At 45.4% G+C, this 14,827-nt stretch overlaps 1 protein-coding gene across 4 annotated transcripts in view; it reads right to left on the bottom strand.

The window, feature by feature from the left end:
• Positions 1 to 4,428: 4,428 nt before the first annotated feature.
• The window catches only part of LOC147019903 (BTB/POZ domain-containing protein 3-like), a 111,157-nt gene continuing 100,758 nt past the window's right edge, over positions 4,429 to 14,827 (bottom strand). For all 4 annotated transcript variants that reach the window (XM_085894738.1, XM_085894737.1, XM_085894739.1 and 1 more), the window contains one exon: positions 4,429 to 6,291. In XM_085894738.1, coding sequence (XP_085750864.1) covers positions 5,476 to 6,291 — 816 coding nt within the window. In that variant the 3' untranslated portion in view covers positions 4,429 to 5,475. The remainder of the gene's footprint in view (positions 6,292 to 14,827) is intronic.

The following is a 14,827-nucleotide window of genomic DNA, read 5'->3' as shown; positions in this document are numbered from 1 at the left end:
TTAACTCTGTTTACTTCCAAGGGAAGAGAATTCAATGCCAGTCTTATATATTCACTTTTCCAGAAAAGATAGAGCCTCATGGAAAAGCAAGATAATTTAAGGATAATTACTTGGTAACGAGGTTATTGGCAGTTCCTAATATTGCAAAATGATTGCATTTAAAAACTAGAAGGGCACTCGGTAGAGCACATACCTCTACCACGTCATGCCTGATCCACAAGAACATATCGGGCCCAATACATTTTTGAGATATCATGCTATACTGTATATCGTTTTTGGCCCTATCTCTCAACGGTGAAGAATCAAGTCTGTCTGAAGTCTGAACTCTCAAACCTCTCTCCCTCCTCAAAATCCTGGTGGCGTTTAATCAAATCTGTTTCTGGTGTATGTTCCCCCTCCATCCCCTCCCTTACCTCAAATGGCCGCACTGCTGATTCCACACGTGATAAAGCTGAATGTCTAAACTCGGTGTTTGCAGCTAAATCTTGTGTCCTAAACCCATCACTATCTCTACCCACTTTACCCAGTCGCACCCAACTGTCCCTGGACTCTGTGTCCTTTTCTCCTGACAAGGTGGAGAGCTTGCTTTCAAACCTCGAGTCAGATTCTGCAACCGGTCCAGACGGCATCAGCCCACGTGTCCTCAAAGCCTGCTCTTCTGCTCTTGCTCACCCTCTCTCTGTTCTATTCACCCTCTCATTTTCCCAAGGTCATCTGCCATCTGCTTGGAAATCTGCTAACATCACTGCCCTGCATAAAAAAGGTGCAAAAACAGATCCCTGTAACTATAGACCAATCAGCCTTCTCCCAATCATCAGCAAGGTGATGGAATCCATCATCGCTTCAGATATGAAATCCTTCCTCTTCTCCAATGGCTTGATTTCCAATCATCAATTTGGTTTCAGACCAGGTCACTCTACCCTGGATATGCTGCTACTGCTCTCCCATCAATGGATGGAGGTCCTCAATGCCAGACAGGAAATCCGAGCCATATCCCTGGACATATCACGTGCTTTTGACACAGTCTGGCACCTTGCCCTACTCACCAAACTCTCTTCCCATGGTATTCATGGCCATCTCCACTCATGGCTCGCAGACTTCCTCTCCTGTCGCAGTCAACGTGTGGCCCTAAATGGAGTTCTTTCATCCCCTCTTCCTGTGCAGGCTGGAGTTCCTCAAGGTAGCGTTCTGGGCCCTGTTCTTTTTCTGGTTTTCATCAATGATCTCTCGGACTCTCTGGAAAATCCTCTATTTCTCTTTGCCGACGACTCCACCCTCTGCCGTACCATCTGTCATTCCTCAGACCGGCAAGCAGCAGCTTCTTCGCTCACTGGAGATCTGGATAAAATCACAAACTGGTCCAACACGTGGAACATGCCTTTCAATCCAGACAAATCTCACACTCTCACTATGTCTCTTCGAAAGGACCGTTTACAAACCCCCCCCATCCACTTTCTCAACAATCCTCTGGAAGAAGTCTTTTCTTTCAAGCTTCTAGGTCTCACTATCTGCCATGACCTTTCCTGGGAAAGTCACATTTCCAACCTCGCCTCAAAAGCCAGTCGCCGACTGGGAATCCTCCGTCATGCTAAGTCCTTCCTCGGCCCTCTTGAGCTCCTGACCACTTACAAAGCTTTTGTCCGTAGCCTGATGGAGTACTGCTCTCCCCTCTGGGCTGGTGCTCCTGCCTCCCACCTTTCTCGGCTTCACGCTGTCGAAACCAGGGTATTTAAGATCATCGGCATCTCCCGCAATGAAGCTGAGTCTTTGGGCCTCTCACTCAATCACCGCAGGTTGGTCGGTGGTCTTTCTGTCTTCCACCGACTCCTCTCCAGCCTTGCCCCCCCTGCTCTCTCTGCGATTTGTCCCCACCACATTTCCACAGGGCGCTCAAGGTCCGCCAACAAACCCCTTCTGGTAAAACTACCAAAATCACGAATCACTGCTCATCTTCACCCTTTCATTCCTCTTTTTTCCCGCCTTTGGAATAAACTTCCTCACTCTATTCTTTCCCATTCTTCCCTTCAGGCTTTCAAAACAGCTGTTCACCACCACCTCTTATCTTCCCCCATCTAAATCCTCGATCTTTTCTACCCCCGATAATCCACCCAAGCCCACTTCCTTCATTTCTCCTGCTTTCCTTCCTGAAAGTCCCTGAAATGTCCATCTTCTCTTCGCCATGTTCCCCGTCCCATCCCCATCCCTCTCCCTTCCACAGTTCACCTGTGTCTGTTCCCCACTGTTTTGTCCCTTCCACTCCCGCCCCTCTTGTCTCATGCGTCCTTGCTGTGAGTTGTGTGTTAGCTCTCATACGAGCCTCGACCAAGGTATACAAAAAAAAAAAAAATCACTTATAAGATTAAATAATTCTCGCATCCAGATCTGGATTCGGATCTTCACCAGAATCGAATCAATTCGTCTTGGTCACGCACCCAACCTGCCCACCAAGTTTCAACCGAATCCGTCCGCAAGCTTTTGAGATATCGTACTATATATATCGTTTTTAGCCCCGTCTCTCAATGGTGAATAATTGCTGAAAAAAACTATCAGATCCGGATCTTCAGCAAAATTGAATCAATTATTCCTTGTACACACCCAACCTGTCCACCAAGTTTCGTCCAAATCCGTCCACAACTTTTTGAGATATCATGCTATATATCGTTTTTGGCCCTTTCTCTCAATGGTGAAGAATCACTTTTAGAAAAATTTGTAGTCGGGTCCGGATCCGGATCTTCACCAAAATCTTATGAGTTCATCCTTATCACACACCCAACCTGTCCACAAAACTTCATCCGGATCTGTCCATAACTTTTTGAGATATTTTGTACACAGACACACAAACAAACAGACAAACAAGCAAGCAAACAGACAGCGAGGGGTGAAAACATAACCTCCTTCACCTTCAGTGGCAATAAGCACCAAAGGTGGAATTAACACTCAGCCAAAAATGTAGCAATATCCGATACATAAATTCCTCAAAGAAGGCACCTGATCAGTTGCAGATACTATTCATGGAGCAGCAAACAAAGGCTAATTTCATGTAAAGGAGCAAATGGGTCAGGGACCATGTTTCGGCGTGTGAGGCATGATTCCGGGCTGCCCTACACCCTCTCATAGCGCGGCCCAGCGCAGAGCTCCCGTCCTCAAGCGATCCTCCAACCCAAGCTTCCGAGAAGCCGGATTACAGGCGCACGCCACTACGCCCGGTTTAAGAAATAAAGAATCAAAATTGATTTTTAAAACTTCAAGTATGTGCCTATGTTGTATAAAAACTTTATTTTATCTGGTTTAGAAACAAAAAAAGTTATAAGGATAATAAAACCGTCACATATAAATGCCCCACCCTGTACATAACTCAGAATATACACCATGCAAGTTTTGACGAACTGCCTCAATTAATTAAACTTATGGACCAAAAACAAGGAGGAAAAAAAAATGAGAAATGGCAATGAGAATAAGGTGCTGGGGATGGGTAAGAATAATGAAAATAGGGATTAGATAATGCAAGAGCAAACTTTGGAATGTGTCACAAGAGAAGGATCTGAAGGCGGTAATCGATGCTGGGGGTAAGCAGGCAGCACAGTGTCAGGCAGAAAACAGGGTTTTAGGTTGTATTCATAGGGGGATAAATATTATAAATCAGGAGGAAATGTTGAGGATAATACTGCACAGACATTTAGTGAGGCCTCATCTAGAATATTGTGTGTGGTTTAGTCACCACAACTGAGCAAGGATACAGCTGCCATACAGGGTTCAGTTTAGGCCTAATGGATTGCTTCCAGGGCAAGCTAGACGAAGCTGTGAGGAGTAGCTGAAGGATACAAGACTTTTTACATTATAAACGTGGCGATTACGAGGGGATCTGACAGAGATAGATAGACAGTGACAAGACCCAATAGCCTGAGACTAAAGAAGAGTCAAGATGGAAGCAAGGCAGGGATCTTTTGGGTATGCACACTCGCCTCTGAGCTGTCTCGCCTGGGTTTGAATTTCACCCCAGCTATAAACTCTCACCCTGGTGTTTCACAGGCAGGGTGAGTTATCAATGTGTGTGCTGTCCGCAGATGGAAATTAAGCTGTGCGTCCCATCCGCCAGCATCAGTTGGTGTACATTAAAGATCCCATGGGCATGGTGCCCTTTGCAAAGAGTGAGCGACCTATCGCCGCCACCCTGAAGAAATTCACTGGGGGCACTGCATCAACGGCACAGCAGCGCCCCAAGCCAGCACAATGCAATAATTCCCAACGACGTGCTACACACAAAATAAGATGACATGATGCTTATTTATTTTTTCAAACACCTGCAGCATTCCTGTGTGTACGAAAGACAAACGTAAGTGATGAGAATTTCATCAACATATAATAGAACAATAAATTGTGCTGTGCTCAGTGCTCAGTGCTCAAGAACAGGTACTAAACATTGCAAAGTCATGCTCAAGATATTTATTCAAGAAATGGAGCAATCTTGATGAATGTAATTACCTCATTGCTGAACCAAGTCATATTAAATACAATCACAAGTATAACCGTTATAACACAACATTACACAACAACAACGTTTGTAATGACAGGAGTTTACCCAACAGGTCAGCAAACAAGTTGTTGATTTGGCAATTTCGTTAGACAGCTGGAAAGCAACTCTGAAGGGAACGACTAGTCTACAGCATACATGGCATAATGCACGACTGTCCTTTATGAGACCAACAAAATAAATGGTTCCAGGAGCATCGCTCTGGTGTGTACCCTTGAGCAAGAGAACAAGGTGAAAGTGGTGACCAGGAGAGATCTGCGATGCACGTCATCTTCACACGTCGATTGGAATTTTAAAAGTTCAACAAGTTGGGGAAAAAAAATTTATTGTGCAAAAGGTAGCGACGAGGGCCACCATTTGCACAATAACTCCTGTGTTTAATTAGGGTGGAAAAGGTGGCACCACGATGCGTGGCACCGAGGCTAAAACGACCCGTGGGAAAGTTGCTTCCACGATTCTCCAAAACCACAAATTAGACCTGTTTTGGGTGCCACGATGGCAGACATCTAACCCTGGGGCTTAAAGTGAAACTCCTATGGTTTCCGCACTACACGCACAATATGGCACAATGAACACACGATAAACTGCAAAAAAGTCATGAAAACGTTTTTGACACGTACGTCGGATATTTGTCACGTGTTCTTCACCTGGGATTCAACTGTCGTGAGACAATCTTAGTTTTACCCTGGGATTAGATCAAATCTTCGCAAGTTCACCTCACATGACAGGCTCAACAGAGAATGTGAAATTAAACCAAAGCATTATCCCTTTGAACGAACGACTGTTATATTGTTTTAAAGTCTACGGTCAGGGTGAGTGCGTGAACTGCGATCATGAATGATGGTTGAAAAGTAACTCGGCGAAGGAATCTCAGGGTAACAGTTTTTGTTGTGGGTGTCTCTGTCATCATAAAGCCGATGCACGGCTCATGACGAGATCGTAGGTCATGCGTAAAAAATGAGCTCAGGAATCTGCCCACCCTGTACACCTGTACCATTGGTGCTATCTGAAGAACACTGGAACTGGAATGTGACCCTTCCACACTGTACCTCGGTCATGCCCTCTTGACCAAAGTAACTGAGACTTCCACCGTCGAGCACAGCACTCGCCGTGTAAAAGGAGTCCGGCTCCACTTGGGCAGGTTGATCGAAAAAAACAGGAAATGTTGCACTGGATCCGTCCGAGACAAAGCGTGCTGCACGACGAGCCACAACAGAGCCACGTCGCTTCAGCTCAATCTGTACCGAATACTCCGCTGGGCCTGCACTCGAACCGTAAAGGCCAAAGCCTGCCAAGAAAACGCGGCGATCAACGGCAAACTGTACCGAGTCACAACGGCCACGATACCGCCATTGGTTGCTGCGATAGGCACAGGACTGGAAGCGGTGACAACGTTGTGGAGCCAGTCCACGGCGTGGTGTTGTTGGGAATGGAAGCTCTGGTCTGTTCTGTGCAGTGAACCACAAGAATACGTCACTGGTCTCTCGTGCTGTGAGCAAGCCAGACTGTGCAGGACCATCAGCAAACTTTGCAAGTGGCATAACGGGAAAGCGCACTAGGTGTAGTGCCTTCCCGAGCACTGCTCGCTTGGAATCGGCACTGACCGGTTGGCCCAGTCGTACACATTCAGCTCCTGCCCAACGATGTGCTGCCTCAAAAATCAACATCTCAGGTGCATTCAGTGTTTCTCGAGCCAGGATGGCCTCCACAGTCTCCCGGTCCACTTCGCCAAAGCCCTCGGATAGCAATGCAAGCTCTGCCTGTGTTAGGGACATAGGCGACAAAGAGAGGCAGTATCAGTAGGATCAACTTACATCAAACTAAAACCCAAAGTGCCTGTATTAAAAAATGAATCTTCTCCATCATCAATACTTTTTTATTTCTGATTAGGGGGATTTTGGGAGTTGCTGTCTTTTCAGAGGCAGCATTTCAGTGCCTATCGTAGGAGATGGCAAGATAGCTTAAAGCTAATACTGCACTTGCTTATGAGTTGTCAAGCCTGGGTTTGAATCTCGACACCACAATAAATTGTCATCCTGGTGTTTCGTATGCAGGACGAAGCATCAATGGGTGCACCATCCATTTGGATGGATGGATTAAGCCCAAGGATCTCTATGCCAGCACTGTTTATTGGTGGATGTTAAATATTCCATGGTGTCATTCGCGAAGAATAGCCGACCTATCACCAGCCCACAGAACAATCAATTACAAATCTCTGCCACTTTTAGTCAAGCATCAGGCCTGGCCAGATGGTTCATGAAAGACCTGGGTGTGTGCGTTTCACTCATGCACTTGTGGATCAACTTGAAAAAAAAAACAAATTCAACAACAAATGAAAACTTTCCAGGTCAAGTAATATGTAACTCAACAGGAACAAGATCGATAATCATGAATAACCTCCAAAGCTGAAGTTTTTGTTCGAAAGATGAATCTCATAAAAAGCTTTCTCACAAGATGGATTTCAGTCAATTTGAAAGGTCAGACTGTCTCGTTGTTTTATTCTTTAAAAGGGTCATTTTTGTTTTCAAAAATAAAGAGTAATGTTTGCAATTTTGCTTCCACCGATCCGTCAAATTATACGACAGGTTTTCAATGGGAACTAGAATGTGTACAACCTCTCAGACAATACAGACTTACGTTTTCAGTGATTTAATCAGCAAGGTGTAAATACAGTATTGTTGCGGGAATGTGATAGGGTGTACTGGGAGAAATATAGCCAAGCTACACCATTAGTACATCATTAGCGTAAGCCTACGGTATCTGTGTGAAAATGATAGGATATGTGTCAAAGCCTGTTCAGAAGACAACAATCGTGCTCCCCTCTCCCTCCGTATGTATCTAAGTTCCCACTTTTCTCGCCTCCCATTGTTAACCCCTTAAATCATTCCTTTGTTATCTGTGTATGCATTTTCTTGTCATTATAACGAACTGTCGGCCCAGCTCCGCAAGCAAAATGGATCCCCTCCGGGAACAAGATGGTGCACCTTGCAGCCATGTGCTAAGGAAAAGACCGCCGCGGCCTGCTAGCAGCGTGCTCATTCCCTGGGAGAACCAATGAGTGCGGTCAGGAGGGGTAAACGAGTGTGATGGAGCAGAGCGAGTACATAAAAAGCTCATCATGGAGTGCTCATGATCCAGTTTGGAAGAAGCTCAGTACATCTAGTATGAGAGAGAGTATGGCAGGAATGTTTGAACGGTAATACGTGAGGGAGTATGTCAAGGAGTTGAAGCATGGTGGGATGATTGGCAACGGCTTAGGTGAGTGGTACAAAAACACTGCAAAACTGGACATGAGTACACCCAGGAGGAACTATGAAGCCGAGATGCCATCCGACAGGCATGTCTTGTTCCTGCAAAAAGAAGCCCGCCATCTCGCTCTCGCTTTCCCTTTGCCAGGCTTCTGTAGACCCCACGCAAGCATAGCAAGGGGAGAAGGCTTTTCTCTTTCCTTGTCTTGGCCTTCTCCCTGTCTTCATTGTCTGTGGTGCAACTGGATAAAATAACACAATAAGCCAATCAAGATATCATGGCTGGCAGGGGATTATAAAGTGTGCAGAATAATGATTGAAATAGTGTACATGCTTTTCTCTCTTCTCAAGCTCACAGTCCCATTTTCAGGATCATCACTGAGCCCTGGACAGCTTTCAACGATAGTTAGTTTGTGCTGATTTTCTGAGGAATGGTGTGTGTGTGTCGCTGCCACAACATTTTTTTGTTTTTACCATTTGAGCTTTTGTCATCAAATTCTCAACAAACCTTTATTGTGAGAATATGGAGGAAATATTTAACAAGCCGGTAGGCGATGAGGGATTCGCAAGGATCAAAGCGCTGGATACGATGCTTTTCATTCTGACCGATCCACCGACGAAGATTCATTGCCAAGACGTATTGGTTCACATACAATTGTTCCTCTGCCTGGCAAGATTTTTCCTATTGCGTATTTTGCCAACTGGCACTCCTCATAAAAAAATGACGGTAAATAGACACCCTATTTTTGAAGGACTACCATTTGAAAAATAATCGGTTTGCTGGTTTGTGCTGTGGAGCCTCGCGTTGCAGAGAGACACACACACACACACACACACACACACACACACACACACACACACACACACACACACACACACACACACACAGAAAACCCGATAAACTTCTCTCAATGCTCTTGTTTGACCACACCTCCTGAGCCACACAATATTTTTCATAAGCCACGCCCACTTTAAATAATAAATAATTGAAGGTGGTGTGTGGATCATGGAATCGTTTTCGGTAAATAAATAAATAATTGAAGGTGGTGTGTGGATCATGGAATCGTTTTCGGTAAATAAATAAATAAGTGGAGGTGGTGTGTGGGTCGTGGAATTGTTTACGGTAAATAGACACCCGATTTTTGAAGGACGACCATTTGAAAAATAAAACCTCAATCAAAAATCGGCTCGAGTAAAATTTTCTAAATATCTCAAAGTGTTTAATTCCGAAGTCTCGTTTCTCTACATTCAAAACTGAAGGACAAGTATTGAAAATACTGTACGCGTTTTTTTAGCCGCTGCACAGCAACGGGTGGTTGCTTGGCAACGAAATTCAAACGCGCACCTTCCCAGTATATATTCCACCTGTTGGCAAAGTTTTATCGAAATCGGTTCGCTGGTTCGTGCTGTAGAGCCTCACGTTGCAGACACACACACACACACACACACACACACACACACACACACACACACACACACACACACACACACACACACACACACACACACACACACACACACACACACACGCAGACAGCCAGAAAACCCGACAATAAGGGATATCTCATATTTAGCGAATCCAACATATTATTAGAAATCAACAAAGACAGAAATGCTGGTGATTCCATTTATTTTGGATCCTTTTCACTTTGGTCAATGACGTTTGGATCGAGGAGAGATCGAAGGTGGAATGACGGTGTAGCTCCTTACAAACACTGTATACACACCTTAAATGACGGTAAATAGACACCCGATTTTTGAAGGACGACCATTTGAAAAATAAAACCTCAATCAAAAATCGGCTCGAGTAAAATTTTCTAAATATCTCAAAGTGTTTAATTCCGAAGTCTCGTTTCTCTACATTCAAAACTGAAGGACAAGTATTGAAAATACTGTACGCGTTTTTTTAGCCGCTGCACAGCAACGGGTGGTTGCTTGGCAACGAAATTCAAACGCGCACCTTCCCAGTATATATTCCACCTGTTGGCAAAGTTTTATCGAAATCGGTTCGCTGGTTCGTGCTGTAGAGCCTCACGTTGCAGACACACACACACACACACACACACACACACACACACACACACACACACACACACACACACACACACACACACACACACACACACACACACACACACACACACACACACACACACACACACACACACACACACACACACACACACGCAGACAGCCAGAAAACCCGACAATAAGGGATATCTCATATTTAGCGAATCCAACATATTATTAGAAATCAACAAAGACAGAAATGCTGGTGATTCCATTTATTTTGGATCCTTTTCACTTTGGTCAATGACGTTTGGATCGAGGAGAGATCGAAGGTGGAATGACGGTGTAGCTCCTTACAAACACTGTATACACACCTTAAATGACGGTAAATAGACACCCGATTTTTGAAGGACTACCATTTGAAAAATAATCGGTTTGCTGGTTTGTGCTGTGGAGCCTCGCGTTGCAGACACACACACACACACACACACACACACACACACACACACACACACACACACAAAACCCGATAAACCTCTCTCAATGCTCTTGTTTGACCACACCTCCTGAGCCACACAATATTTTTCATAAGCCACGCCCACTTTAAATAATAAATAATTGGAGGTGGTGTGTGGGTCGTGGAATCGTTTTCGGTAAATAAATAATTGGAGGTGGTGTCTGGATCGTGGAATCGTTTTTGGTAAATAAATAAATAATTGAAGGTGGTGTGTGGGTCGTGGAATCGTTTTCGGTAAATAAATAAATAATTGAAGGTGGTGTGTGGATCATGGAATCGTTTTCGGTAAATAAATAAATAATTGGAGGTGGTGTGTGGGTCGTGGAATTGTTTACGGTAAATAGAGACCCGATTTTTGAAGGACGACCATTTGAAAAATAAAACCTCAATCAAAAATCGGCTCGAGTAAAATTTTCTAAATATCTCAAAGTGTTTAAATCCGAAAGATGGCACATACATTGATGGAATCACCCTGCCTGTAAAACACCGAGTGACAGTTTATAGATGTGTCGGGATTCCAGCTCAGGCGAGACAACTTAGAGCGAGCGTGCATCCATCTCGGCTATCCTGCCGTGATGTGGTGATTCATTACTTTGTAACAACAGAAAACATTTATTAGTCATTAGAATCATGTCATTTATGTTGCCTTCCCAACTCCGGTATCGAACCACAGTATTGCCATCGAAGCTTGAAGAGCGCGTGCCAAGTGGCTTAACCAAGCAGTCCAACGAAGCTATTGAAGAAACTTTTTAAAACGAAATGTTTTATTTTTTTAATGATATGTATTTACCTATGCCGAAGTGATGGGTCATATAATAAAAGAAGATCGTACAAAAAGGGGAAACGTGGTGTAAAATAAAATTGCACATTCACAGCGAGCCAGCCACCACCGCACTGGGTGCAGAACAATGTGGGGCCAAACACAGGAGAGTGGCCCCTGAACTTTGTTCAAGTCGATCAATGGAAAGTATTCAGTGACAATGTGAATATTGTAGAGCGCTTGCCAACGAAGCGGTAGATAAGGAACGGCTGGTTTGGTAAGCGATTAGTGAACGCCGATCCATCATATCAAACACCTCCTGAGACGCCTGAAATGTCAAACGATGTCGAAATTTGACAAATGAACACATTTTTAGCAGTCAGAACTGCTGCTAAAGTCAATTCTGGAGCTTAAATTTTGTAATTCAGCTTAGTTTAGGAGATTCTAGAGGCTATGAAATGCGCGGAAATTAAATAAAGCCACGAACACTGGCGTCTCCGGGCGTTTATGAGCATTGCAATGTATCCAGCGATTAGTAGGTATGATGAGGCATTCAATATGAGTAAGGAAAGGAAAAAATAATAATAGTAATAAAAAGTCAAGGCATTGTTGACCAGGCCAAAAAAAATTGGTGAATTAAGACCCCATCAAGGGAGAGCGATCTGTCCGAAGATGCACATGATAAAGGATATAATTAAATAAGGCCGCTAATTATTTTCAAAAGCGGTGTTTTTAACCCAAACACCTAATTTTTTTACTCATGCACTCTCCATAATTATGACAATATGGAGAATACAAATTAATAAAATGTATATCTATATAATATATATATATATGTATATATATATATATATATATATATATATATATATATATATATATATATATATATATATATATATATATATATATATATATATATATATATATATATATATATATATATATATATACACACACACATATGTAGCCTGGTGTTGGCGCAGTGGTTCGGGCAGCGGCTTGGGATCCCAGTGTCCTGAGTTCAAGCCCCGTTGGCTGCTGAATTAACACCAGGGGGTTGAATCAGCCTGTCATCCTTCTGAGGTCGGCGAAATGAGTGCCAGTGTACTGGTCCCGGTGTATGCCCCGGTTAGAATAGGTGTACCATATCCCTGTGTGTCGTAAGAGGCGACCAGGGTTGGCGTCAGGAAGGGCATCCGGCCATAAAACATTGCCTCAAGAAAAAGCCTAAGCCCTGCACAGCAGGGAAAAATGGCTGTAAAAACAGTCATTTTATATATATATATATATATATATATATATATATATATATATATATATATATATATATATATATATATATATATATATATATATATATATATATATATATATATATATATATATATATACATACATATATATGTGTGTCAGGTCAGGTATGGGAGCATGTGCCAGAACAGCGCGTCGCTGCTTCCACTTTCCGCCGGTACTCCAGGGGCCCCCGTCTGGCCTTCCCCAGGCAGATGCCAGGCCCATCCCCATCCCCTTGAGATGCTGGTCAACCTGCTGCAACCACGAGGCTCATGGTAGGCCCATTGGCCTCCTCCACTCACGAGACTCCCTCGCTGAGAGAATCTGGTGAGCAGGATCAGCGTCAGGAAAACAAGCCACATGTCCATACAGCCGCAACTGACGCTCACGAACCATGCAGGTAACAAATCTCATCCGAGTCTCTCTCAGCAACCGCTCGTTGGACACAAAATCTGACCAGCGATAGCCAAGGATTCTCCGAAGAGACCTGGTACCAAAGGAATTATGTCTCCGTCTAAGATCCTTGGTCAGAGTCCAAGTCTCGCATCCATAGAGCAAGACTGGAAGCACCAATGACCTGAAGACTCGGACTTTCGTCCTCCCACACAGGTACCTAGAGTGTACGAACACCCCCCCTGCGCAAAGCCCGTTTCAACATCTTAACAAACAATTCAGCTTGCCCATTCGTCTCAGGATGATACGGTGCGGACCTTAGATGTCGAATACCATTTTGGTGCATAAACTCATCAAACACAGCCGCGATGAACTGCGGACCGTTATCAGAGACCAGGATCTCCAGTAACCCTTTATTAGCAAAGATCGTCGGCAGTTTCTCTACTGTAATGTTTGCTGATGTATGCTGCATTACTCCATCCTCCGGCCATTTAGAGAATGCGTCAATCACAATCAAAAACATTTTGCCATAAACCGGCCCCGCAAAATATACATGGACCCTCTGCCAGGCTCTGTCTGGGGTAGGCCATAGTCCCGAAGCTCGACACGGGTTATCAGCATCTGTTTGGCACGTGGCGCAACGCTTAACCAACTGCTCAATGTCTTTGTCCAACCCCGGCCACCACAACAGGCTACGAGCAAGACTCTTAGTCTTCACGACGCCAAGGCGGCTGACATGCAGTTCTTCCAAACACCGCTGCCTGAACTTAGGTGGAATCACCGTCCTCATTCCCCACATAACGCACCGTTGGACCAACGACAGCTCCGATGCACGTGACGTGAAAGGTTGAAATGCCGGTGTCGAAGGTAGATCGCTCCAATTCCTCATAGAAATCGCCTGGACGACACGGGCGAGCACCGGATCACGAGCCAATTCCACCGCGACCTGTCTGGCCGTGACCTGCCCGCTTTGGACCTGGCCCAGCACGAACACATCGACCCGGTCGGCCAACTCAGACGCAGCTGGACCCTCCGCACACGGCAAGCGTGAGAGCCCGTCGCAGTTAGCATGCTTCGCAACTGAATATCATAATCGTAAGCACAAAGAAACAGACACCACCGCTGTATTCGCGCGGCTGCTACAACCGGAACCCCGCGTTCGAGTCTCAGGATGAACTGAAGCGGTTTGTGCTCCGTCTGCAAAGTGAAATGCCGCCCCAGCAGGTATTGATGAAACCTCCGCACACCCCAGATGAGGCTGAGAGCCTCGCGCTCGATCTGGGCATATCCCCGCTCTGCTGCGGACAGGGTCCGGGATGCAAAACAAACAGGCCGCTCGGAACCATCGTCCATTCTGTGGGAGAGCACTGCCCCGATGCCATATGCAGAGCTGTCGCATGCCAATAGGAGCGGATGCGCAGGCTCGTAGTGCACGAGGATCGTATCCTCTGTGAGCAGCCGCTTGACGCGGTCGAACGACGCCTGGTGTGCAGGCCCCCAAGCCCAGCGCTCGTCCTTCCTGAGCAACCGTGTTAACGGCGCAAGTTGTTAGCTGAGCCCTCGCACGAACCTTTGGTAATACTGGGCCATACCAATGAACGAGCGCAGCTGCGTCTTGTCACGAGGCGGTGGCATGTGTTGAATCGCTTCCACCTTCCGAGGACCTTTCAACAGCCCCTCCGGCGTGATGATGTGCCCGAGGTATTCCAAGCACTGCTTGAAGAACGCGCACTTGTCCCTGTTCAAGCGCAGGCCGCACGCTTCTAGCTTCGTCAGCACTTGGGCAATGTTCGCAAGGTGCTCGTCCGCCGTTTTCCCCGCAATGAGCACATCGTCCAGGTAGGTCTGAGTGGGCAGGCCAATGCAAACCTGATCCATGGCTTTCTGCCACAAGGCTGGAGCCGAAGCAATCCCAAAACAGAGTCGGGTATATCGATAGAGTCCTTGACACGTGTTGATTGTCAAAAGCTCGCTACTCCCGGGATCCATCGCCAGGTGAAAATATGCATCACGCAGGTCTAGCTTCGTGAAGTATTGACTCCCCGCCTATTCCGCATATATTTCATCGATTG

Source organism: Eptatretus burgeri, chromosome 9 (assembly GCF_056783735.1).
Source record: "Eptatretus burgeri isolate ZD-2024b chromosome 9, Ebu_testis_v1, whole genome shotgun sequence".
NCBI lineage: Eukaryota > Metazoa > Chordata > Myxini > Myxiniformes > Myxinidae > Eptatretus > Eptatretus burgeri.
The sequence above is the reverse complement of the archived record's forward strand: the minus strand, read 5'-3'. Positions and strand labels throughout refer to the sequence as shown.